General features: G+C 40.1%; 1 protein-coding gene across 1 annotated transcript in view; it reads right to left on the minus strand.

Moving 5' to 3' along the window:
* The window catches only part of LOC147427372 (uncharacterized), a 61,087-nt gene extending 44,868 nt beyond the window's left edge, over window positions 1–16,219 (minus strand). The window contains exons 1-2 of the mRNA XM_086497343.1: window positions 15,812–16,219; window positions 15,478–15,559 (exon numbers count right to left, since the gene is read on the minus strand). Of these exons, the coding sequence (XP_086353469.1) occupies window positions 15,478–15,559; window positions 15,812–15,874 (145 nt within the window). The 5' untranslated portion in view covers window positions 15,875–16,219. The remainder of the gene's footprint in view (window positions 1–15,477; window positions 15,560–15,811) is intronic.
* Between the last annotated feature and the right edge of the window lie 9,609 nt (window positions 16,220–25,828).

Below are 25,828 nucleotides of genomic sequence, written 5' to 3' on the forward strand. Positions count from 1 at the left end.
CCTTTCCTTTGATATTAGCTCAAGGATAATCAAGTAAAGATAGCCCTCATCTATGTAAGACTAGTTGTCTTCTTAAGGGAGTTCAAAAGAGAACATATATTCCTCATTAAATTGAACAAGATAGAAGAGCCTAATGTCAACTCAATGCCTTCATGGATTCATGAATTTTTGGACATTTTTTCAAAGGAACTAGAAAAGCTCCCATCACCTAGAGAAGTGGATCATACGATTGATCTCTAACCTGTTAAAAAGAGATCTCTTACCTGTTAAAATGACCTTACAAAATTTCTTTACTAGAAGCCATTGAGCTTAAGGAGGAGCTTCATCAACTTTTAGAGCAAGGATTTATCCATCCTAGCAATTCACCATGGGGAGCACCAATTCTTTTTTAGAGAAAGAAGGATGGTATGCTTTGCCTTTACATTGACTTACAAAAGACTATCAAGAATAGATATCTAATCCCTAGGATTAACAAGCTTTGTGATAGACTTCATGGATCAAAAGTTTTCACCAAGTTGACTTAAGATTTGGATACTAGCAGATAAGAATTAAGAAAGAAGATATAAACAAGGTTGTTTTCAACACTATATATGGCCACTATGAGTTCACAGTGATGCCAGTTGGGTTAACCAATGTCCCGACAACATTCAATCATCTAATGTAGGAAATATTTAATCCGTTCCTAGATGAGCTTGTGTTGGTCTTCTTTGATGATATTCTCATTTACGCTAAATGAGAAGCACATTCACCTAGTCCTATAGATTTTACACAAACATGAACTTTATGCAAAGAAGAGTAAATGCAGTTTCTTCACTCCTAAGATAGAGTATCTTGGATTTATAGTTTTTGAAGATGGTATTTCACTAGATACTACCAAGGTTAAGGATACTCTAGAACGGCCAATGCCTGAATCAATCATGGAAATTTGTGGATTTCTAGGAACCACTGGTTGGTATAGGACTTTCATGCAGGATTACACAAAGATAGAAGTCCCCTTAATAGACAAGAAAGAATCAAAGATTGTGAGGTTGCCTATCCATTAGAATAGCTTCAAACAGATGAAGGATATTCTTACATCAACACTCGTATTAAAGCTTCCAAATTTCTCCAAAGAGTTTGCAGTTGTTATAGATGCTAGTGGACTTGCCCTAGGAGGAGTTCTAACTCAAGAAGGAAGACTTGTTTCTTATATGTCCTACAAGCTAAAGTCTTATGAAGCCAACTATGCCATTCATGATTTAGAACTTTTGGTTGTGATTCATTGTTTAAAATTTTGGATACATGATCTATTGGGACCTAAGTTTCAGTTAGTAATAGGTCACAAGAGCTTGAAGTGGATTTTTACTCAACCCACGCTAAATATGCATCAAAGAAGATGGATTGAAATATTACAAGAATATGACTCTGGCATCAAGTTTTCTTCCCAAAAAGAGAATGTAGTAGCAAATGCACTTTAGTCACTCATAAGTCCCTCTCAAGTGCAATTTCTATGCCCAATCATCCTATCCTAGAAGAAGTTAAGTCGGCATCACTCAGTGATATTGAATATCAAAGATTGTTGGAGATGATTTAAAGAGAAGATCTACCAAAGAAAGAGAAATTGGAGATGAAAAATTATTCTCTCAGTGATGATTACCTATACTATGCGTATAGGTTATATATTCCTAGAGATCTTTCTTTGAAGAAGAAAATCATGTATGAAGCACATGAAAGTCCTATAGCGACACATCTTGGCTATGTACACAAATGCTTAATGTATTCTAGTCAAGGATGAAGAAAGACATTCTTTGTTATGTTAAGTAATGTCTTTCATTCCAAAGAATCGAAGCCAAAAGGATCAAGGTCCCATGTAAACTTGAACCCTTGGGCATTCCTCAAATGAAGTGGGAATGTATTACTATGGATGTTGTCACGAGCCTTCACAAAGTTGAAGGAGGGTACAATTCAATTTTTGTAGTTGTATATATGCTTACAAAGGTTGCTCACATTATGTCAATGAAGAAGACCTTCAAATCATCTTATATTTCTTGCATCGTTATCAAAGAGAATTTTACGCTTCATGGACTACCCAAGAGCATAGTCATAGTGATTGAGATTCAGACTTCAAACGTTTGGAGGTCACTATTTGAAGCTATTGGGACACAACTATGTTTTAGTATTACTTATCATCCAGAGACTGATGGATAGACTGAACGAGTTAGTCAGGTTATCAAAGATATCTTGAGAGCTTATTGTGCTAGAGAACCAAACAAGTGGAGAACCAAACAAGTGGAGAACCAAACAAGTGGATTCAATATCTTCCTCTAGTGGAGTTTTGCCTACAATACTTCATATCATACAAACTATTGGCATGTCTCCATTCAAGGCTCTTTATGGTCAAGAATATCTTTCACCCCTAAATTTCTCAGACCCCACCATTCGAGTTAAAGCATCTATGCAAATGCTTGAAGAGATGGAAGAACAATGTAAGGGTATACAAAGTGATATCAAAGCAACTCAAGATCGCTAATTTGAGAAGGTCAAAAAGATTCTTCAAGCAAGGTGATAAAGTTTTCTTGTGACGAGTGCAATGTACAAAGAACTCCCTATATTTTGGAAAGTACAAGAAGCCAAGTCCAAGATATCATGACCTCTACAAAATTGTGAAATGCCTAGGAAAGAATCCATATAAGCTTTGACTCCCAAGTCACTTGAAGGTGCACGTTTTTCATGTCAGCTTTACTTAAGCCATATGTCCCTAAGTCTAATCATGTGATTCATGACAGTGAATTTGTAATGCCAACTCAAGGAGTCCTTGAAATGCATCCTCTTAGAATGCTAGATACTAGGGAAAGGTTGTAGATACTAGGGAAATGATCCTTTGCAATAGAGCCCTTAGAGAACACTTGATACAATGGAAGGATTTTATTGAAGAAGATGCTACATAGGAAGAATAAAGTTCTGTTTTCATGCATTACCCCAAATTCAAGTCGAGATGAGGACATCTTGATGTCTTTAAGGGGGAAAGCATGTATCATACCCACTTGTGTTGTAACAAAGGTCTTTTGTATAGATAAAAGTAATAAGCTTAAGAACTTACTATTATGGTCACTATCTCTATAGTTGTTTACAATTTGAATTTTGAGATTGTGACTTGAGAAATGAAATCTTAAGCAGAGCTATACCTGGGATAGAAAATAATCAAAACTAAAATCGGTAAATCTGTAAGATTCATTCACAAGTCAAAAGTTAGAACTTTAACCATAAATAGCAAGTGGCAAGACAAGAATTTTACACGCCAAAATTGACCTTTTTCATCAGAGCGTCGTGCCAAACATTTTTACAAAATTAGCCACCGTCGCCAACGATCGACAGCAGCTGTGCACTGTGGATCCCACCATGGATGCCACCGAAGACACTATCATCGCTAATGTTATCAAGGATAAATGCATAGTTGCTAGCATATTTACAAGGTAAAAACCTCAATTTTACGCTTTATGCATGTATTTTTACCTTGCCACATTTACATGGGAACGGCCCCTTACACTTAGCACTAGGATGGCCTTGTAAGGCATCCTAGGTGGCGCTCACATAGCATCTGCATGGAGGATAATCTTATCCATCCACACTGGCACCATTCCCTATCTTATCCAGAGGCATGGCACTCCATGCCTACACCCTCACTTGCCCTGTGGACGTGCAATGATGGCACTAGCCATCATTGCACTCCATGCTTGCACCTCACTTGCCTGTGGAGGTGCAATGATGGCACTAGCCCATGTGCACCCACACCTCCCATCACACACCTTCCCTTCTTGGACACCCTCCTCCTCTAGCAGCTATGTCCCCCCCCCCCCCCCCCCCCCCCCCCCCTTTCAACATGCCTGGTCATTGTCCCTCCCTCCCCACACACACACTTTTGGCACACACACTCTTTTGGGAGCTCTCACACCCATTCTCCTTGCAGAGAGGACTTCAAAGTTTAGGACATCCCCTGCCCCCCATGTAAGTACACTTTAAGTTGCATAACTCTCCAAAGAGGTACTCACTTTCTTGCTCTCACAACAATGACCCTAAAATAGTCAAAAAATGAATCTAAAAAGTGTGTTGAATACTCACCTTGCACTCTACACTTGCACCGATGCACACATAAATCACCTTCTTAGTTTCACATCAGCTAGCATTTCAATTATGGTGACAAAACAAGCAAGAATAGGCAAATTAAAGGACATGGGACTGAGTGGTGAAGGGCAATGCATGCCCCATTGTGAGATCACTCCAATGGTACAAACCCCCCCCCAAATGGATCAACAAGTTAGGTTTCATTATATGTTGTTTCTTTTTGGATCTTTTTTACTTCATAGTGATTTTTATCTAGGGTAAATAACTTTTACAGAAATTGATTACATAGATGCATAGACCACTATTGGTCATTCTTAGGTGGAACCACGATCTAGACTTTTAACATCTTTCTTTCCATGTTGTTTTGTTAAATAGAATGGTTGACTTATGGTTCTAAGTAGACTCTCTCTTCTTAAATAAAGAGACACTCTATGCATATTAGGTACCTAAGTTACATTGATTGACACTCCTTTCATGTTCTAATCATCCATACGGGCTTCATAGCAAAGTGAGACTGTTATGATGTCAAATTGAGATGAAATGTCTCTCAAAATGGATTTAAGTTGCTACCATATACCATTGGATTATCCTAAGTTACTTCTTGGTTTGAAGTTGGTTAAATGCTTTCAATTATGGTGAGTTGGTTAAATAAAGAGACACTCTATGCATATTAGGTACCTAAGTTACCTGTGATTGACACTCTTTTCATGTTCTAAGTATCCATATGGATTTCATAGCAAAGTGAGAATGTTATGATTGTCAAATTGAGATGAAATTACTCTCGAAATGGATTTAAGTTGCCACCATATACCATTGGATTATCCTAAGTTACTTCTTGGTTTAAAGTTGGTTAACTGATTTCAATTATGGTGAGTTGTGAATGTTGTTTGAAGGATTGTGAGATAGTTTTTCTTCTCCCTACTCTTGTTGACCCATCCTTGCTTGTGTGGTAGCCTAGAAAGGATAGCAGGAGCATTGAGAATTGGCCCAGGGTGAGTCTCTCCTATTCCGTCCGGGATATGAAGCTTCTTTGGAAGTATAAGTGTTCAAGATAATATTGTGGACACAGGCCAATGCGGTGATGAGCCCACCACACAAGTAGACATCCACTTTGAGGGGCACAGGGGTTGAGCGAGTGGCAGTCATGAGGAGGCAATAGGATGGCTTGGCCCTTGTTGCAAGCCTTGGACTAGAGAGGATAAGCTATGATGGTTTCTAGTAGGATTTTGACTGATGTCCATAATTCTAGACACTGGAGGTTGTTATTTTTTGGACACTCCAGGATAGCCAGTTTGGATTTGACCCAGCGTGAGAGTTTGAGATGTATAAATTTTTTGTGGATATGGTTTCTTATTTGTGAATTGCCTTGTCTCTAAAGGTTGTCTTAATTAACTTGTGCAAAATGCTAATTAAGAAACGTGTATATATATGTCTCATAGTGTGGTAGGACTAATTAGATAACAAGATGATTTTCGGTGAGTTGGGTGGAAAGTGGGTGGATGGTTGCCATGATGGCACCATACTATAAATGGGTGGACCCAATGAGTCGACTAATGATGGCAACCATCCTATAGATGGGTGGACCCAATGAGTTGAGTGACTTTCCAAAAATCACTTCAATGATACATAGATTTTAGATCTTGGGTCAAGATCTATTTTAGGTGCCCAAGTTAGCGATTGTGCCTCATTAAATTGGGAAAGAAGTGTTGGCTTTATGAACCAAGTTCATATTGCAACTCTCAATTGTCAAAGCACCTAATAGACCATCATATGTGTTGGAAATAGGTTGTTGACTATGCTTTCTTTGAACTCTCCCAAAAGTGTCTTCTTGTACTTCTATTGAAATCTAGATGAGACGGATGGGATTGTAGAGATCTAGCGGACTACAAAAGTGCTCTCCAAATCTTTGAAAACTACAGGGGTGTTACAACATCTCACTGGAAAGTCGCTTGCATGCACTTGAGGCCAAACATCATCCAAAGCTGTTCTAATTTGGTTGTACCCTAAGAAGCCATCCAAGGAGTACATCTCATGTCTTGCTACATCATCCAACAAAGCATGAATGTAAGGCATTAGGAAAGTGTCCAAGATGGTCACAACATTCAACTTGTGGTAATTCACACATACCTTGAGCTTCTTGTTCTTCTTTGGCACAATAATAATGGGCAAAATCCAAGTAGTGGTACCAACCACGGTGATGAAGCCGACCTTGAGCAGCTTATCTATCTCCTCCTTGACTTGAGCCACATAATTGGGATTCATGCCATAACATTGCTTCCAAATCAGGTGCGTGTCTTTGACAACAATCCTATGTTAAGAAAAACTAGGATCCAAGCCCTTCATGTCAACATAGGAAGTAAGCAAAGATATACTTGAAAGTATAGAGGAGTGATTCCAAATGGGACCCAAATTCATGGTTGAGATCAACACTGACCGAAACCGCATCAGCAACTCCTCCTTAGTGTCGAGATTCAAATCCATTAGTGCTTCCTCCTCCACTCGCTTGGAAAGTTCTCGTTGTTTGTAGAAGGGCCTTTTCTTCATCCAAAACTTCTACCCAAGTTGGTGGCTGAGCTGGTGATGCTTCTAGCAAATCCATCACAGTGATGGGTTGAGCTATTTTGGCCACTTTTTCTTTGTCACTATCTTGTAACTTAGACTGTGCCCATGATTCTAATTTGCACTGCACACATTGTGTTTTAGAAACAAGTGTCTTATGCTTGTGCATAATCTCATCCACGTCAATTTCAAAGAGGCCAACTAGACTCTTTTTCACAACCATGTACTGCTCTGCTTTATTTTCATCTAGGCCTTTTGCAAGGTAGATATCTTTGTGTAAGTGGGATGCACCAATGGTGCCACTTTGGCCCACACATGGACTTCCATTTTGAGTTTCTTCTTGCCCTTCCTAATGTTAACACATTGGTTTCCCAATTTTGCTTCTACTTGGCTTGCTTCAACCATGGCCAACGAAGGAGCAAAGGGTATGCTGAAATGATATCTTCCATTTGGAGAACGGCATGTAGCTATTGCAACATCTAGGTGCCAAGTGAGACCCAATAGCAACACAAGCCATTGGTCGGCGGCCATCTGCATAGCAAAAGGAGCAACTTTCAATTTAGTTATGTTCAATTGCACTATATAGTAATGTCAGAACCGCCATCTAATAGCACATTTGGTACATTGTGGCCTCCAATGCCGATTGTGACAGCTAGCACTTGATCATTGTACAATGGGGCTAGCATTGTGCGACTAGGATTACTTCTGCCACATGAATGGCTATCGAGTCAGAGTGGGCTAGCTTCTGTGTTTCCATAGTCTTGCTGCTAGTTGCGATTTTCTTAAGTAGGAACTTTCAAAACCGCGGCACCTACTACAAAAGTTGTGTTGTTGTCATGGGCAAAGTGTTCAACTATTCCTAGAGGGCAAACTGTCAAGATTGAGCTTTTTGCATGTCTTCTTGTCTTGCTTGCCTTTGGATCTAGCTGCTAACTCTATCAATATTGTTTCTAGTGATGTGGGCTTGGCAAACTACAATTGTTGTTTGTGTGAAGTAAATAACCATGATTACTTATAGTTAGGTATTTTTTCATTACTTCTACATGGTTGTATACCCCAAAGAGTCTAGACATATTTTGTGTAAAGAAACAAGTTTCTACCTTCAAGCAAAGTCTAGGAATGCAATGGAAGAAGTTTCCAACATGTAGGAAAATTTTTGACACTTTGGAGAATTCACACTTGGATGTTTTCAACTCTTTTGGGCATCATGTTAGACTTAGATAAAAGCACTCCAAGGAAGAAAACTTTGAACAAAAGACTTGAGATCTTAGAGCCCTATCAGCTAGAGTAAGGGAAGCAACAACCTTATGGATTGATAAAGAAAAACTTAGAGAATTTTCAACCACAATCTTTCAAGCCAAGTTCATGGATCGAGATGGGACCATTGTAGAATGTCAGATATTGTCAAAGGAGGCTTTAGAGATAGCCCTCAAAGGTAAAGTCAAGATAGAATCTATTAGAATAGGATTGCATAGGTATTTTGAGATGCCACCATGTGGCATAGACTCTAGGAGAGCACATGAGCTGCTATCAACATTCCTAGAGTATGTATATGCAAAGCTAACAAATTCCTTTGAACAACAAGTGGATGCCCGCATATAGATTATTAATGATGCTTTGAAAGTTGGGATATATAGTGGGTGAAGTGATAAGAATCAAGGAAAAGGACCAAAATACCTCAAACACCTTCATAAAGACTGAACCTTTAGCCACCTTTGTACACTTCGAGAAGGAGGAGTTAGAATTACCATTGAGGCTCTACCAGCAACACTTTCACTTTACAAAGAGTTGGCTGAAAAGGTACACCAACCCTAGCCATGCAATGGCTAATGCCACGACACATGTAAGTAAGTATGGAGGGATGAGAACTATGAGCTTTGCCAAATACTTCTATGATCAGTTAACCAAGATAAAAACACATAAGGGAGACAAGGTAACTTACATCAAAGGAGGTGAAGCTTTAACAAGAATTGCCTACCAAGCATTGCAAATGGAGGACAACTTATGGCCCTCGATAGGCAAGAACCTCTAACTAAATTCAAGGAAAACGAAAGCACAACTTTTGAACAAATATGAAGAGAGTTCTAGCTCTGACACAGAGGATGATCATACCAAAGAGAGAAGAACCAAAGAAAAAAATGGACAAAGGGAAAAAAAGCTAATAGATATTGTGGCTCATAAGAAAGCTTGGGAAGAAAGTGCTAGAGAAAGGGACATTATTGAAAAGATGTTTGCAAAAGAACTCAAGAGTAGAAGTAGAAAGAGAAAGAATGATAAGCTGTATTGGAAGATTCCAACAAGAGGATGCTCGATAGATTTTTTGAACCCTTGTAAGTGGAAACTATTGTAATTTTTCCACCAGGAAGCCATTACATCTTTGTTAACTTTTTATTTATGCAGAATCCGGGCTATGTGCTTCCAAATTGTATCTTGAGTTAGATAATCTGTCATGCTAGTCACTTATTTTTGAAGCATTTCATCCCTTGTACATATGAGACCCTTAGCCAGGATATAAAAGGAATTTTTTTAAGGTTTTGAACACAATCACTCTTAATAAAAGTTAGAAGCAGATAAGGTTTCTCTACACATCGTGTATTGCCTCTTACTACTGTGTCTTTATCTCTTTACACTACACCGCACGATCATCGTATCAGAATTTTGAGACACCATCATGCTAGCCTTGAGGAGCGCTCTACACGTGGATATCAACATTGCAAGCATTTTGTGAGATCCAAGCATCGACTCCCACAACCTTGCAAGTGATATATCTTTCATTCCAAGCGTCATTTTGAGTATTCGGTTGAGTCAGAGTGCCGACGCTTAGAAGCACTTTAGGCGCGATAAACCTTAGAGTTAGTGACCTGTAATTTGCATCTATAGAAAATTGTGATTTTTTCAAAGTGAAAATTTAGGATTTGATGGTCTAGAAGAGATTCTGACCTTGCAAGTATAGTGCCTACTAAGTTTGGTGTTGTTTGGAGTTGATTTGCTATTGGTTTTGCTTGTTGATGTGTGAATGGATTTTAGAGATAAGAACCATGTTTTTTGTGTTTAGAGCATACATAGATAGTTTTAACAGAGTGTATTGTGTTCAGATAAGTGCTTGACAATCTCTTGGCATGCCTCCATGCCCTAGTCAAGTCACTTGCTTCCTAGGATAGACATTTTGGTATTGGGTCCCGTCTCTTTGTGAGATGTGATAGGTGATGACACAACCCCAAACATTGGTGCTATTGTCAGGGAGCAGAGTACCTAGTAGCTAGTGTGGACTCCTACAAAACCGGCAGAGTTGCCTGAGTAGGCTACTTAGATAGGGTAGATTAGGAGTGGAGATTGAGACATCCTTGGTCTCTGTGTTTTCAAAGGTGAGTTTCTCGCCATAAAATTGATAAAGTGATAGAGTAAAGTGTTGAGAGTAAGTGTGAAGCTTGGTGCATAGCTTTGTTGGTTATAAGAGCAACAAAGATTGCACTAGGTTGAAAAATGCAAGAAAATGTAGATTTCAGAGTTTTTGTAGTAAGTTGTGATTTGAGTTGTTTTTTAGTTATTTTCTTTTGTCATAGGAATAGGGTAAGTAGAAGAGTTTTGATAGGTACCCTTACCATTTTGGATCTGGAATGAGTTAAAGAGACCATCATTGCATTTTATATCCAAATTGTGGTGAATATCCAAGAAGTGAAACAGCAGTGAATATCCAAGAAGTAAAACACATCATTGAAAGTTGTGATTTGAGGGCATAGGCTGCATGCACAGGAGTGTGTGAGTGCAGAGCATCAAATAGAAAATTGAAAAAGTTGGTCATCAATCTCTGTTGGGAAAAATTGTGATTTTTTCCAACAAAGCTGATAGGAAGAAATTTTGCATTTTTTGACTTGACCAGAGTGTCAGATATGGTTGTTTAAGCACATGAGTTAAAATTGGCTGCAAAGTGAAGCATAGTTGGTGTCCAAGCTACAGGCAATCAATTGTGCTTACTAGAGTGTGATAGAGGCACCAAATCTAGAAGAGCATTGTAGGTGATTCTTAGAAAAAAATCACTATTCTTTCCTTTTCCTCATATCCAAGCTTTAGAAGTTGCCAAAATTTGGGACAAAGACACTTCATCATCATTCATGACCCAAGAAAGCAAACCAACAGATCGAAAGTGAGTTTGTGCATATAGTTTGAGTGTAAGGTCAAATGTTAGCTCTCAAACTTGAAAAGATTGGCTAAAATTGAGGGTAAGCTTAAAACCAATTGTTCAAACATTGTGAAACTTGGTGAGTGTACTCTTAAAAGGAGGCAAAAGACTTGGGAATTGGGAAAAATTGCAAAACATTACTAGAAGCAGGAGTAGAGAAAAAAAATTTGATTTTTTCCTAACTACCTACTAAAGAGGGATTTCTTAATCAAGTTTTAAATCAGAGGGGGGACCTTGATGCAAGGATCACATCTATCAAGTCAAAATTGAAATTGAGATTTTGTACATAAGACTACACCAAACTTCTAAAAGCATAATCAAAGGTGTTGGAGGTCCTCCATCTGCTTGCCAAATATAGTTAAATCATTTACAAAGACTCTCATGAAGGTTTGTAAGTACGGCTCAAACACTCTAGAGAAAGCTCTTTGGAAAGTAGCTTGGACACTCTTGAGACCAAATGTCATTTCTTCTTAGATGTACGCATCCCATTTCATGATAAAAGTTTTCTTTTCTCTATCTTCTATTGTCATTTGGATTTTATTGTAGCCCAAGAAGCCATCTAAAAAGGAGTATATTCCATGCTCGTTCACATCATCTAGTAGTGAATCAATGTAAGAGATCGAGAATGGGTCAAGGACTGTGATAGCATTTAGTTTTTGGTAATCCACATAAACTCTGAGCTTTTTGTTTTTTTTGGGCACTATGACTATGGGGGACAATCATGTAGCTATTTGCACTGGTGTGATGAATCCAACCCTAAGCAACCTATCTATTTCCACTTTTACTCGGACTACATAGTTGTAATTCATTTTGTACCTTTGTTGTCGGATTGGTTTAGCATCTTCCTGGAGCATGATTCTATGTTGAGAAAAGTCTAGGCCGAGGCCCTTCATATCTATGTAGGACCAAGCAGAGACATCATTAGATTCTTGAAGCAACAAGTTGAGCTTATCTTTAAATTTGGCCTCAAGGTTGCTAGCCTGGACGATGTTAGATTCATTGTTGGTGCCTAGATTGACTTCATGGAGGACTTCTTACTTGACTCGTTTGGAGAACTCTTTCTCTTTGTGAAATGCTTGCTCTTCAGGGAGTACTTTTGGCCAAGAGGGGGACTCTGAGGGATCTTCAGCCAGTACCTCATTGATGGCCACCTGTTGGAAATGCTTTTGTTCTCCATGCAGAGGAATCAACTTAGCTTGGGCCCAATTTTTGAGCTCATGTTGTATGCTTTGTGTTTTGTTGCCAAAACTTGTTGGTTTTGGTGGTGCTTTTAGTCTGGTTGCTCCTTAGTGGGCCTTAGCTTAACCATCCTTGGGAAATGTCTTCATAAAGACGCTGACTAAAATACAGAAAACGATCACGAATGAAACACTCGTACAATGCGAGCTGACTAACCATTCGAACACATAATACTTCATGTGAGGGTTCTTTGAACCTAGGCTCGAGAGCCAAGATCGGTTCTTCGTGTTTGATCGAATCTGATTGGGAGGGTGCTATGGACCTCGACTCGAAAGTGAAGATCGATTCTTCGTGACTGATCGAACCTCCAATAGCTTCGCTAGAAAAAGCATCAACTAAACCATCATCCTTGTGAGCAATCACGTCTTGATCATATAAATCATCATGCTTGTGGGAAATCACATCGTGATCATCATACTTGTCATTGTCATTCAAATCATCATGCTTATCATCATGCAAATCCTGTGTTTCATACTTTGGAAAAAAGACTAAGAGAGTCTCCTTCTTCTGATTCTTTTCAATCATCAGGCAATTCATCATGCTTATCATCATGCAAATCCTGTGTTTCATACTTTGGAAAAAAGACTAAGAGAGTCTCCTTCTCCTGATTCTTTTCAATCTACGCCTGCACATTAGAAAGAAGAGAGGAAAACTAAACAACTTTCTTGCGATCCAATTTTGTTTTTCTTTCTGCGTACTTGCGATCAAATTTTTTGGCCTCCAAGCGTAATTGCTCGCGCTCACGCTCCATGGCTGCCATTCTTGCTTCGTGCATCATGTCCATCATCGTCTTGCACCAAGCCTCCATAGGAACTGGTACAATCCTTGGCATAGATAGAGAAGAGGGAGCGTCAGAAAAACCTCCTGATGGGGACAATTCTTCTTCGCTACTCCCATGCTCACCACCTCCATGCGAAGTATCCATTCCGCTTTGGGTGATGACCATCCACTGAAGTCGTGGGTTCTTGTGGTCTTGGGTTCTTAAGTTCACAAGGAACTTGGGTTCTTGGGAGTCTTGGTTCTTGGGGTTCTTGAGTCTCGAGGTTCTTGAGGTTCTTGCAGTTCTTGCGGTTCTTGAGTCTTCAGGTTCTTGAGGTTCTTCTTTCGCTTACAATCTGTGTTAGAGAAGGATCTTCTCTTCACCGGAGATCTTCTCTTTTCTGTGGGCGCACCCCTTGGTGGCCTTGCGCTCACACCAAGGTTTCTTTTTTCCACCTCACATCGATTGGCCAGTCGCTAAGTGCACGGTCCCCTCTCAATGAGTGAAAAGAGGCACAAGGGGAGGCTGGACAAGCCCTTCTATTTTGGGATTCCTGTCACTCTTCAAAAACACGATTAGGAATCGACACACCCAAGAAGTCTTTGGTTACGTGCAACCACAACAAGAAAAAAAGAATTCTTGTGGTTCTTTCCTTGAGTGATACAGAACACTGCCAAAGCTCTGATACCAATGTAAGGTGCAGCAGATGTGAATGTTGAACTTTACTCAAGATGAGTACTCCGAACTGTGCTCAAGGGTTCCTTTTACTTATGGAAGGGAGAGCCTTCCGTTCCTTTAGTGAGAGAGTGCAATGGACACAAACAAAGTGGTGAACACTGTGAATGAAGGTACTGCGACTCAGAGATAGAGAGAGAAGAGAATACGACACTAGAGATGTTGCCAAACCCTCCTCCGAAGGCCCCACTCTCTATGGCGAGAGCGGTCTACTTATGATTGCACAAATATCTACAATGCTTGGACTTGCCGACGATGTCGACGACGATGAGGACGACGATGAGACGGCAGGCTGAAATCTGGAAACGTTAATGGCTGAAATCTGTAAATTTTTATCTGCTGAATTGTGACTCTATGTTGATGACGATGTCGATGACGACGATGCGCTGAAAATGCAGATGCTGAAATCCGCATTTTCCGGGCTGAATCTGTGAACTTTGCGAGATCTGACCGTGCGGAGAGGATCTTCAACAGGAAGATGAGATCTGCGAGGTTCGGGACTTGTTCTGCGGAGTGTCTATACTAAAAACTAAAAACGTTGGTGCTCTTATGGATTCTATCGTGATGGAACTGCAAAACGCCGGTGTGTCATGCTGCTCCAAAAATGCTAGGGACTGATTTGGTCTCTGATGCAAAAACGCTAGGGATCTGATACTTCTGCTAATGTCGGGACTGATCTGCAATGCAAAATGCCAAGGTTGGTTCTGCCATGCAAAAACGCTAGGCTTGGTTATGCTGTTCTGCTACTACTACTAGGCTGATCTGCTGTGCAAAAATGCCAGGGCTGAGATGGTGCAAAAACGCTAGGCCTTCTGTTGAGAGAAAACGCTAGAGTTGTCGCGGGGGTTGGTCTTGCTGAGAAGTTGCCTGTTGAGCAAGGTGCTCCTGCTACCTCTTCTGCCAGAAAGTGCTAGCGCTAGCTTTCTATGTATGAAATTCGATCCCATGGATAGTATCAATGATGTGGGAAAGTGCTTAACTCTTGAAAATGATACTCTCTAGGCACATGAATGTAAATTCAACAAAGTGAGGTCCTCTTGCCTAGCTCATTTCAACTTTCTTAGCCGGTTTCACAAGAAGTTTTAGATAAATTCTCACAATAATTCCCACATTGTGAGTTACCTAAACATCAAGAGTTTCAGTGAGGGAGGCACCGCATACCTAGCTAGGTACAATTGGGGGCAGGGGACCGCCGGCCCCAAATTCCCACATTGTGACTTACCTAAACATCATGAGTTTCAGTGAGGGAGGCACCGCATACCTAGCTAGGTACGATTGGGGGTAGGGGACCGCCGGCCCCCCAATCGTACCTAGCTAGGTATGTGGTGCCTCTCGAGCAGAAGCTCATGATGTTATGCATGGAATGAAAAACACTGAAAAAGACTCCATTTTCCTACATGACAATCTTCTTGTGTTTAGAGCCAGACAGACTTACACAGTTTCTCCATATGCAAACAGTAAGGATTCCCAGGGAGAATGCACACATATTATACCAGAAAAATTTCATATAGAACTATATCTCAAGACTTTCGTTCCCTGCAATTACTCCTTGTTGCATGTAAAAACATTTCATACTACAAGCATGCAGCAAATGCATGCAAGGATGAGTGTATATTTTCATTTTTGGGAATTTACTCCAATAATAATTAAAAGTGTGCATTTCAGTTACTAAAATAATCACAAAAGATGGAAACACAATGAAACCATGAGGAAGTTGTTGGTAACAACCTTACAACAAAACGTAAAATAATGAATTCTATGGGAAATTTGAACCAAGTCAACTTGAACTTCCACATAAGCACACTCTGAATTCAAATATACAGACATACAAGTAAAGTGCAAAGCACACAGCTGCTTGATGGTCTGAGAAAAATAACTTGCTTGCTAATCAGAGAAAACTGACCTCCATGAAGCCGCCAAAACAGCCAAGAAGAGACATCCATCAGTGTATACAAGATAGTCCAAACAACAGGAAAAGCCCAATTCTGCACCATGACATACAAGGAACCAGTGATTACATAAGGGAAGAACCGCATGTACACACAGATATCTACACATATAGAGAAACACACAGAAACAAGATCCGAAAAAGCAATTAGGAAGAGAGAGAAACAAACTCTCCTGAGATGTGGAACACGGATTATGTCTACAAGCATTACTTATAGAAGCATTGGCTAGTTGATAAAGATGGTACTACCAGAATCCGTTGCCTGCTGTTGAAGAGTTGGCATTCTCACCTTCCTTACGAGGTAAAGGTGGTTTTCTTTGGCTCTTTGATGTAGGACTCCTACTGACACCATCTTACTTCAAGCATGACTTCCAAGGAGGACAGACTACCCCTGTCCTCTTGCTAGCAAGATATGGCATTCTTCCTCGCATGGCTTCATGTGATTCTCTTTCGTCCCGCAACTAAAACTTTGGCATACACCCTGGTACCTCGTGCAAGATGTCTGGAAGGTTAGCATGCTTTGCTACTTGGGCTTCTGGCAAAACTGGACCACCAAAAATGGCTTTCATTCAATGGCGCCAACACGTTTTCTGCACATGAGGCTTTTATGCTGCAGCCACGCCACAACAAGTTAAAACCATGGCCAAGCTGGCAGGAGGAGATAAGGAGCTCAGGTTTGCCACCAATGCTCGCCAAAAACGAGTGTTTTTTTTCCGGGCCAAAAATCCCAACTAGATTTTGAGGCTACCTTGAGAAAACACCTAAAATTTTACAAGTTTTACTGTAAAAACTAGCAAATACTTCAACTTTTGACCTAAACGCCGGGAGAATTCTAAGTGTGTCCTTTTTCTCTCTGGTTGCGAAAAAAGTTTTTGGCGAGCCCTGCTCACCACCCAATCGTAGGGGGCCACAAAGTGCTCAATGCACCACACAGGATACGCATAACGAGGATAGCATCTCAAGCATGGCTATATAGTGGTGGCCTACATCGGCGTCGAGTCACTAGTAGCTGCCCAATCGAGCTCTACCACCACTAGGCGGTCCACGAGCATCCATACAAGCTACGCGAGATCACCCCCCCTTAAAAGACGTTCTCATCCTTGAAGACCTTCAAAGGAATTTTTTTTAAAACCCAATTCCAAGGATCAATGATATCTTGGATACACGTAGAGAAGCTTCAATTTTCAGTCAGATTGATTTGAAGAGTAGATACCATCAGCTTATCAAGTGCAAATTGCATCAAAGCTTTCATGGACTTTGCTACTTTGCACACATTGAAACACCTTTTCATGACTTGGGCAAAAAGAGAGCTGCCTTCATGTGGACGCAGACAGAAAAGAGAGCCTTCCAACGATTGAAGGAAGAAGCTAGCAGGAATATTGTTCTTGATCTTCCCAATTTGAACAAAGGTTTGTAGTACATTATGATGCTTCACATTTAGGCACTAACACTCTCATGATGCAAGCAAACCAATTGCTTATTAGAGTCAGAAGTTGCAAGATGGAGAGAAGAACTAGTACACCTACCAAAAGACATTGCTTCTTGGAGTTCATATGTTGACCATATAGAAGCACTATCGTGGTCAAAATCGATCACCAAAGCTTGACCTATTTCATCACACACAAGAAGCTATCACTTATGCAAATGCGGTGGGAAAATTTCTTATATATACCTTCATCAGTCTAGAATAGTCTGAACTTACGAATATAAGAGGGGATAAAACACTCACAAAACTACAAAAGCAAGGGGCACAAGAAAACAAGAGGGAAAAAAAGTAAAAACTAAATCACTTTATTTGCTACTAAACAAAACTAGATAAAACAAACCATTATTCACTTAAAAATGTTTCTAGAAAAGGCATAAGCAAAATAAGTTTAAGCAGCTTACTGACTAAAACTTGAGAGGAGTACTTAACTTTAAACTGACAAGGATAAGACATATCAAAGACTTATTCCTAGAAATCATACTCCAAACACCAATTTCTAAAGGAACAAAGTATTAAGTCCTAATGTAAGCTAAATATTGGACATGAATACTACTATAAACCTGCGAAAAAGAGGCTGAAAATAACCAAACAAATACAAAGATCCAAACTTTACAATATGTTACCTCAACTTCGCTCATTGTCCAAATAGGCAGAATAAGATTATCACCTTTATCATGCATAGCTTGGACAACAGCTATGACATCCCTACTCACGTCATCACTTTCGGATATCACACTCACCTTAAAGCCATTCTTGATTTCTATAGCACGGATGAAGACTTTACTCAAGTCTGGTACTATTTGCAGCGAGGAGACATTAAGATGCCTAAATCAATAAGAGAAGGTTTCTTGATGATGAAGGATTAGCTTTGCATTGTAAAGCAACTAAGGCAACGCATTTGTTGGACACAAGAACATTTTAGCATTTAATGGTCTAGTAAATTGTGTGTAGCCGAAAATAACATAGACATAGTGAGCATTTCATTAGAATAGATTCCTAATGTGCATAGCAAGAGTGCTTGGATGGAGAGAGCAACAAAAGCATAACACCTAGTTAGATAAGCATGAACAATACTTCAAAAAGAGAGAGAAATTAAGCTATTGACAATAGTTGAGGACCGGATTTACATGGAGCCCCCCCCCCCCCCCCCCCAAAAGGCTTGGTATTATAGGTTTCCCCCATCAAGGGAGACATTTTACAATACAATACTTTGTGTTCCTTCAATAACTTGCTGGTGCAATGAAGATGGAAGCTTCAAGCACCAAGCTTACACATGAAAACACAACATCAATTCCCTCACGGTCTCAGACCCAAGACCTCACACACCTTCGAAGATGGTGAGAGCTAGCGGGGTACGAGAGTAGATTGAGAGTAAGAAGGACTATTCTGACGAGAAAGAAGTATGTCTCCTCACATAATCACACTTAATAGCTTAGCATAGCTTAGTAATTAGCATGGTAGAGGAGATGAGCATCCATTGAAGCTTGGCTCTTGGTTGGATTTGCATCACAAAGCCAAGAGTTGTTGGTGTAGGCCTCCCTTCTCACAAACTTGGAGTAGATGATGAGCTTTCCATTAAAGCTTGAAAGGAAGATAGTCTTCTTTACTTCACACATGAGATTGTGTGAGTGTGTGTGTGATAATTGGTTGCAAAAATCAGCCCCCCTCTCTCTCTTGGTTGACCCCTCTTGCTAATTGCACATGCTGGCATCCTATTGGACCCTGCAAAGCTTAGCCAATGACAATTAAGAAGCATAAGTGATAGCCTTGTGACATGTGTCCCCCTTTCCCCTTTTGTGAGAGCTTTAGGTATTTAAATAATGCAATTAAACTCTCATTGGAACCCTTAGTCTTCTTGCCAATAGGAATCAGGCAAGCCATTGGGCTGCTGAATGCTCATTGGACCCCTTGGGAGACTGTCCAATAGTCTTCTAGAGAGCTTAATTTCTATTGGTTCTTTTATCAAGTGTTTTTAAATGAATTAAAATAAATGTACTCTAGCCTAATTCTCATTGGTCCACCTCTATGGCCATCCAATAGGATTTGAATGCACCTTGGGGGCAACTGGGCTAGGGAGCTGACATGTGTCCACTATGCCCTTTGTGTAAAGGGAGCTTGCAAGAGTGTTTGTGTGTATTTCTCTCTCATCCCCTACTAAAAGGGCTCGCCCCCTCAAGGATAGGGATGTGGGAAGACTTTTGAGTCTTCCCACAAGCATCCAATTTACCTAGAGCTTGACCATTGGACATGACCTTTGAATTTTGGAATCTTAGCACTTTGTAAGTCTTAATGGGTTGAACCTTAGGGTCTTTGAAGCCCATTGATGCACATTGCTCTTTTGCAGATGGCCCCCCCTTTGGATCCCTATTTTTCCTCCTTTGGATCCCTACTGTGACCACTCTGCCAGCCTAGCCAATATTCTACCTTTTTCTCCCTTGGTACTTTCCCATGTTAAATTATCAGTTTAACATGAGAACATTATTTAGGAGAATTAGATATTAGTTATTATGACAGTACCTCTCTCTTGAAATCATAGTTGTCCTCGACTATGAGGTAGAGAAGATAAAGCCTAGTCATTAGTCCTTTTTCTAGCAGGTAGAGGATCCCTGTCTTACCTACGACATCGTTCCAAAATGGATGACTAATCCATTTGGCACTTGAGAGTCTAAGCTGACACAAGCATGTATGCGCATTAGTCCTATCAATCTTCCATAGTAGAGTGACAAGCTCTACTTGGTGTTTGGAAGATATCGTCTCGGCAAACTTGATCCTAAGCATGCATACTTCTTAAGAGTTGGGCACAATAAAGAAAAAGAGAGTCTTATAAGACAAAAACTTTGTTCATTTTAAACATTTTTACATTTTCTTACTCTAAGGAAGCGTTCTAAGCATTGACAAGGTTTAGAGTATCCTTTAATTGTATGCCTTGGAGCCATCTAGCATCTTCAAAAGGATAGTTCTTAAACTTAATAAGATACCATCGTATAATCTTACCGCCTCTCAATACCTTGTCTTCATGTCGGAGAATGGGTTCGGGTTGAAGCACCTCTTCTTGGTCCTCGATCTCCGGTGGGTCTTCAATAGTTGGTTCTTGAGGTGGCTCTCCTTTGTAAGGCTTTAGTAGGCTCACATGAAAAGCATTGTGTATGAGCCAATGACTGGGCAACTTGAGTTCATAGGCCATCTGATTGATTGGTCTAAGAATCTGGAAGGGACCATAGTACCTTTTTGCTAACTTAGCATAGTACTTTTGGTGTCCCGTAGGACTCTTGCCCGTCATGTGCCTTAATCAAGCCTTGGTAAATTTAAGCAAGACCCAATCATTTTCTTTAAAGTCTTGAGCTCTTCAGTGCTTATCAACAGCAGCCTTTTGCCTTTGTTGTGAGATGGAGATAGCATCCTTAATCTTCTGGAAAGATTCTTGTGAGTATCGGCTATACTCATCTGCAGCGAAGATCTTCCCGTGTGAGGGGACTTTTGGATCTTCCCTCAATTACCTCAAAAGGTGCTTTTCTCGTGGAGGTATGTACAATATTATTGTAGGCATACTCCACTAAGGATTAGTACTTCTCCCATTGGGACCTTTGATCTACTTTCAACATAGGCTTTTAGTAGATCAAGAATTGTTAGGTGAGCTATTTCACTTTGGCCATCCGTTTGAGGGTGATAGGCCAAAGAGAAGTTTAGCCTTGTCCCTAAATTCTTAAAGAGACCCTTACAAAATGTACTGGTCATTCTAGGATCTCTATCCAATACTATGGACATTGGCAAGCCATGGTACTTGAAGATTTGTGATATGAAGAGGGTTGTCATTTGATGGGCTTTGATAGTCTTCTTGACAGGTATAAAATGAGCTTGTTTGCTAAACTTGTCTACTATCGTCCATATGCCTGTATTCCCATGGATAGACTTAGGCAATCCAAAGATAAAATCCATGGATATGCTCTCCCATCGTGAATTAGGGATTGGCAAAGGTTGAAGCAATCTAGGTTGCTTCCCTCTATCAAACTTCGTCTTTTGGCATACCACACATTTAGAAACATACTCTTGTATGTTTGCTTTCATGGCATGCCAATAGAAATATGTTTCTATCCCTTTTAGTGTAGACTGAATCCCTCTATTCCCCACATAAGGAGGAGCATGAGATTCATACATTACTTTCTCACGTAGTGAGTTAGTAACGCATAGTCTATTGCCATAGAGAAGATAGCCATCTTGTAAAGTAAAGGGTTCCTCTTTCTTCCCTAATGCAAGGGCTGAAATCACATCTCTACAATCAAGATCAATAGTATACTCATCTATCATAGAAGATAGATCATTGTTGTGAGTTGCTATGGAAACCGCATTCACTCCCAGCCGTCTTGAGAGTGCATCGACTACTTGATTATGCTTGCCAGCAATGTGAGCAATATGTAAATGAAATTGCGAAAGGAAATTTGCCCACCTCATTTGTTTGTCGGAGAGCTTGGTCTACATCATAAAGTACTTAAGGCTTTGGTGATCCGTCCGCAGAATGAAAGGAGTCCGCAATAAATAGTGCTTCCAAGAGTCTAATTCATGTAGAGCTGCGAGGAGTCTTCTTCATATATGCCTAGAGCTTGCTCAATAGGGTCGAGCCTTCGACATTCATAGGCTATGGCACGCCCTTCTTGGAGCAAAACAGCTCCAAGGAAATCACAACAAGTGTCACATTGGACCTCAAATGGCTTTGAGAGATCCGACAATGTAAGCACAGGTTGAGAGATAAGCTTTTCGAAAGCATTATTCTAGTTGGCAGACCGTGTATACCTAACTTCTTTCTTTGTTAGGTCTCAACTAACTCATGGTTAGTGTTAGTAATCACTAGAAAGTTAATCCTGTATTTACAATGGGTAGAATGAGGTGGATGGTTGAAGTAATATGTTTGAATGAAGTGAGGAAATCCTTGTGATGGTAAAGCTTGAAGAAGGACTTACTTGTGTAGGTTCCCAAAATGACTATTGATCCTCTTCTTCGTCTTCTTTTCTTTACGCCACCGCCGCCAAGGTTGATTACTGCAATGAAAATGGCAATTCTGTTGATGAGATATCTCAATTTTCTGAGGTTAACAATGGTTTACATGCTGAATTTTATGTATATAGAGAAGAGGTAAGATGGAATTGTACTTTGGAAGTAATAGAGAGAGGCATAGAGATGGTTTATGTACATGGAGAGCTCATATGAGAGCTATGGGAGTAAGAGGGGAGTTTAATGGTGAAGAAGGTGAGAGAAACCATGAAAGGTGCAGGTTTGAGTGAGGGATTGAGAGGAATGAGTGTGTGTGTGTGTGTGTAGAAGTGTGGGAAGAGGTGACAGAAGACTATGGGCTACTTGTGAGAAAAGTGGGCAGACTGGGGTCAGACTGGGGTCCACTCAAAAAATCCTAGCTCATCTGTGGTTGCTCCAAAAATCACAAAAATTTCTGAGGTGATTATTCAACTCTTGGTCCACATTTTCACTTTTGACGACCGCTTCGAATTTGGAGTGGAGATGGATAAAACATATCCCACAAAAATACATATTTTCCTTCACAACAAAGTCTTTAGTGCCCCCCTTTTGTTGAATTTGCATATGGCTCCAAGGGTGAGCCCCTCCTTGCATGAGAGCATGACCTAATTGATTCTTAGGGATATTAAAATATGCATGGTTGTGGATTATGCATAAATATAATACATAGATATGATGGGAAAAAACAGGCTAGCATATAAACTATTCATGGAATCTAGAATAGTGTCAGCTATTTATACATATAAAATGGAAAAAAGAGATATATGAAAATATAAAGAATCAAATGAGTGGACCCTCTTTTTTTTTATTGAAGTATATTTATTTACAAGAATAAGAAAAAATACCTCTAGGAAATAGGAATTTAGTGAAACGCAATGACTGATGGTGAAAGGTATTTTTGAGGTTTTTCCTTGGAGTGGATTCTCACCTAAAAATAAGAGAAGCTTGCATGAAATGATTTTTTATAGAATACATGGGTAAGAAAAATTATGGTAATGGTGAGTACACATACATAGCATATATAGGAAAATAACGCACACCTAGGTAGAAATATTTAAATAAACACCAAAATAATTATGAAAAGTCCCTATATTTAGGCCCTATGTACAATGCAATATATACACACAAATGGGCCATAATATATTTAATTTTTTTGAATTTATTTATCTTTTTGGCTCAACTAGCTCATTGATTAGCCAGCTGAGGGTTTTAAGAAGATATGGGAAAAGTCCCCTAACTCACACATGCCTATGTACAATGAAAAGGTAAGAATAGACACAATGTTTAGGTGATTTTGGTAGGGTGAGATAACTCACTATGGCGATTACAAAGAGCCGAAAAACGGCTATCATTAGCCCTCCCCCATGATGATGGTATATTTATGTACCATCATAGAGCATCTTTTGCAACGAGCGTGGTTTTGAGTCCTCTATGATATCTGGTCCCTTGACAGGATTTTCATTGTGTGGCTTCTTGTCACACACATGCTTCATGCAACAAAGCTTACATGAGATAGTCGCTTTTTGATTGTCCTTCGGTATACCCGTTTACCTTCCTAGAGTGCTCTTTACCATTCAAATCCATAAGCTGATAGTAACTTGAATTGAAAGCCTTCTTGACTATGTATGGCCCTTGCCATCTAGTTTCAAACTTGGCATCAAAACGATTGTCAAGGCAATTGACATACCTTAGCACAAGCTCTCGTTCCATGATGCCTTTGTCCTTTAGTTTCTTGTCGAGCTTTTCTTTTGCTTGTGTGGCTTTCCTCTTGTAGCACTCATAAGCTGCTTCTCTTTTCCACTCAAGCTCCACTAACGTTAGAAGTCGATCCATCCATACCTCTTGATCATCTTGTGCACCTTTGCCATGAAGCCGCATTGTTGGAATGTTGAGCTCGATAGGCTGCAAAGCCTCTTGACCATAGACCAAGTGAAATGGTGTGAACTCCGTGGCTTCCCTATATGTAGTTCAATATGCTCACAAGGCACCATCCAAGAAGTTATCCCATAATTTTATCTTGTTTTGCACCATCTTTCTAATGATTCCTGCAATGACACCATTAGCCTTCTCCACCAAACCATTTGAATGTGGGTAGTATGGTGTGCTATGACGATGTAGAATGCGAAGCTCTTCACAAACTTCTGTGAGTAAACCCTTTTTGAACCCCGGACCATTATCCAAAAAAATCTCTAGAGATGTGTCAAATCTACAACAAATATTAGTGTAGACAAACCTGCTCACTGTTTTTCCATTTGCCCTTGCCACACTTTGAGCCTCTACCCACCTAGTCATGTAGTCCACAGCCACTAGAATGTAGAGTTTACCATTCTTTGTTCTAGGTAGAGGACCCATAGCATCAATGTCCCATTTTTCAAAGGGTCCATTTGCAAGCACTATTTGCCTCGGGCCATGCACCAACCTTCTATTTCCATTTATCTGACAATTGTGACAACTTTTACACCAATGTTGAACATCCACATGCAAGCTTGGCCAAACATACCCCGCAAGCAAAATCTTCTTCACAGTTAATTCTTGGGCAAAATCACCACCACATGCTTCTTCAAGCAAACCTTTTAGAATGGTTAGAATTTCCTCGATAGTTGGTACTCTTTTGCACACTTGATCCTTCCCTCTTTGATAGAGGGAGCCTTCTAGGAAGAGATAGAAACTTGCCTTCTGTATGAGTCTCCTCTTCTGAGCTTTAGTGAAGTCTTGTGGAAACTTTCCCTCCAAAATGTAGCTAATAATGGGAGCCAATGACTCCAAACCCTGGTATCTGGGTTGCTTGACAAGTGCTGCCACCATGATGACCTGCACTTCTTCCTCAACACATGTAACTGCTTGTTGTGCAACTAAATCGGCATCTTCATTTTGTTTCCTAGGAATATGATATAGTTGCACTTCTTCAAAGTGATTAAACAACCTACGAATGGCATGAACCTTTGTCCTGAGGCTTTCATTCTTGCATGCCCAAATGCCTAATATTTGCTTCACGATGAGAAGTGCATCCCTCTTTACCATGAGACGTTGTATACCTTGACTAATGCACATCTTCAAACCATGAAGTAGTGTGTCATATTCTGCTTCATTCTTGCTAGTTGAACCTGGTAGATTGACAACACTAGCCCTCCCCATACTCTTCCTGTGGCTCGTCGAAAAGCTCCATCAAAGAACAAGGTAAAAGCATTAGGAATACTTTTTGGTGGTGGCAAGGGTAGGTTCTTTATTTCAGGCACCTTAATCTCCTTCTCATGTACCCTATAAGTAAGGATCCCTGCCAATTGTGAACGCACACTATCTTCTACCTTGAAAGAGTATTGAAACTCTTGCAACTCCAAAATCCACTTTGAGATCCTAGTACTAAGCTTCATTTGAGATGACACCCAACGAAACAAATTTTTTGCAGTGAGAATTACAAAAGGTTTTGGTAGCGAGTAGGACCTAAACTTTCTCAGAGAAAGAATCATGAGTTCTGCCTCCGTATACCCTCTCTCCAAAGCATTCATGACTCTCCTAACAAAGTAGATGGGTCACATCCGGGTACTATGGGGATCTTGTTGTTGCAAAACGGCACCAATTATTTCTTTCCCAACACGAGAGCTAACAAAGAATGTGTACTCCCAACAAGAAGGAATGAGTGTTGGTAGCTCTGATAAGATGACTTTAATGTTACAAAAGTACTCTTCAAGCTCATCAGACCATGAAAATTCTACTTGTTGTGTCAACTTTTGCAAAGGGTGAAGCAACTCCAAAGCTAAGTGAATGAAGCGTGACATATACTTCATTCTGCAAAGG

The sequence above is a fragment of the Adiantum capillus-veneris genome, chromosome 23 (genome assembly GCF_014529385.1).
Source record: "Adiantum capillus-veneris isolate H3 chromosome 23, ASM1452938v2, whole genome shotgun sequence".
Classification (NCBI taxonomy): domain Eukaryota; kingdom Viridiplantae; phylum Streptophyta; class Polypodiopsida; order Polypodiales; family Pteridaceae; genus Adiantum; species Adiantum capillus-veneris.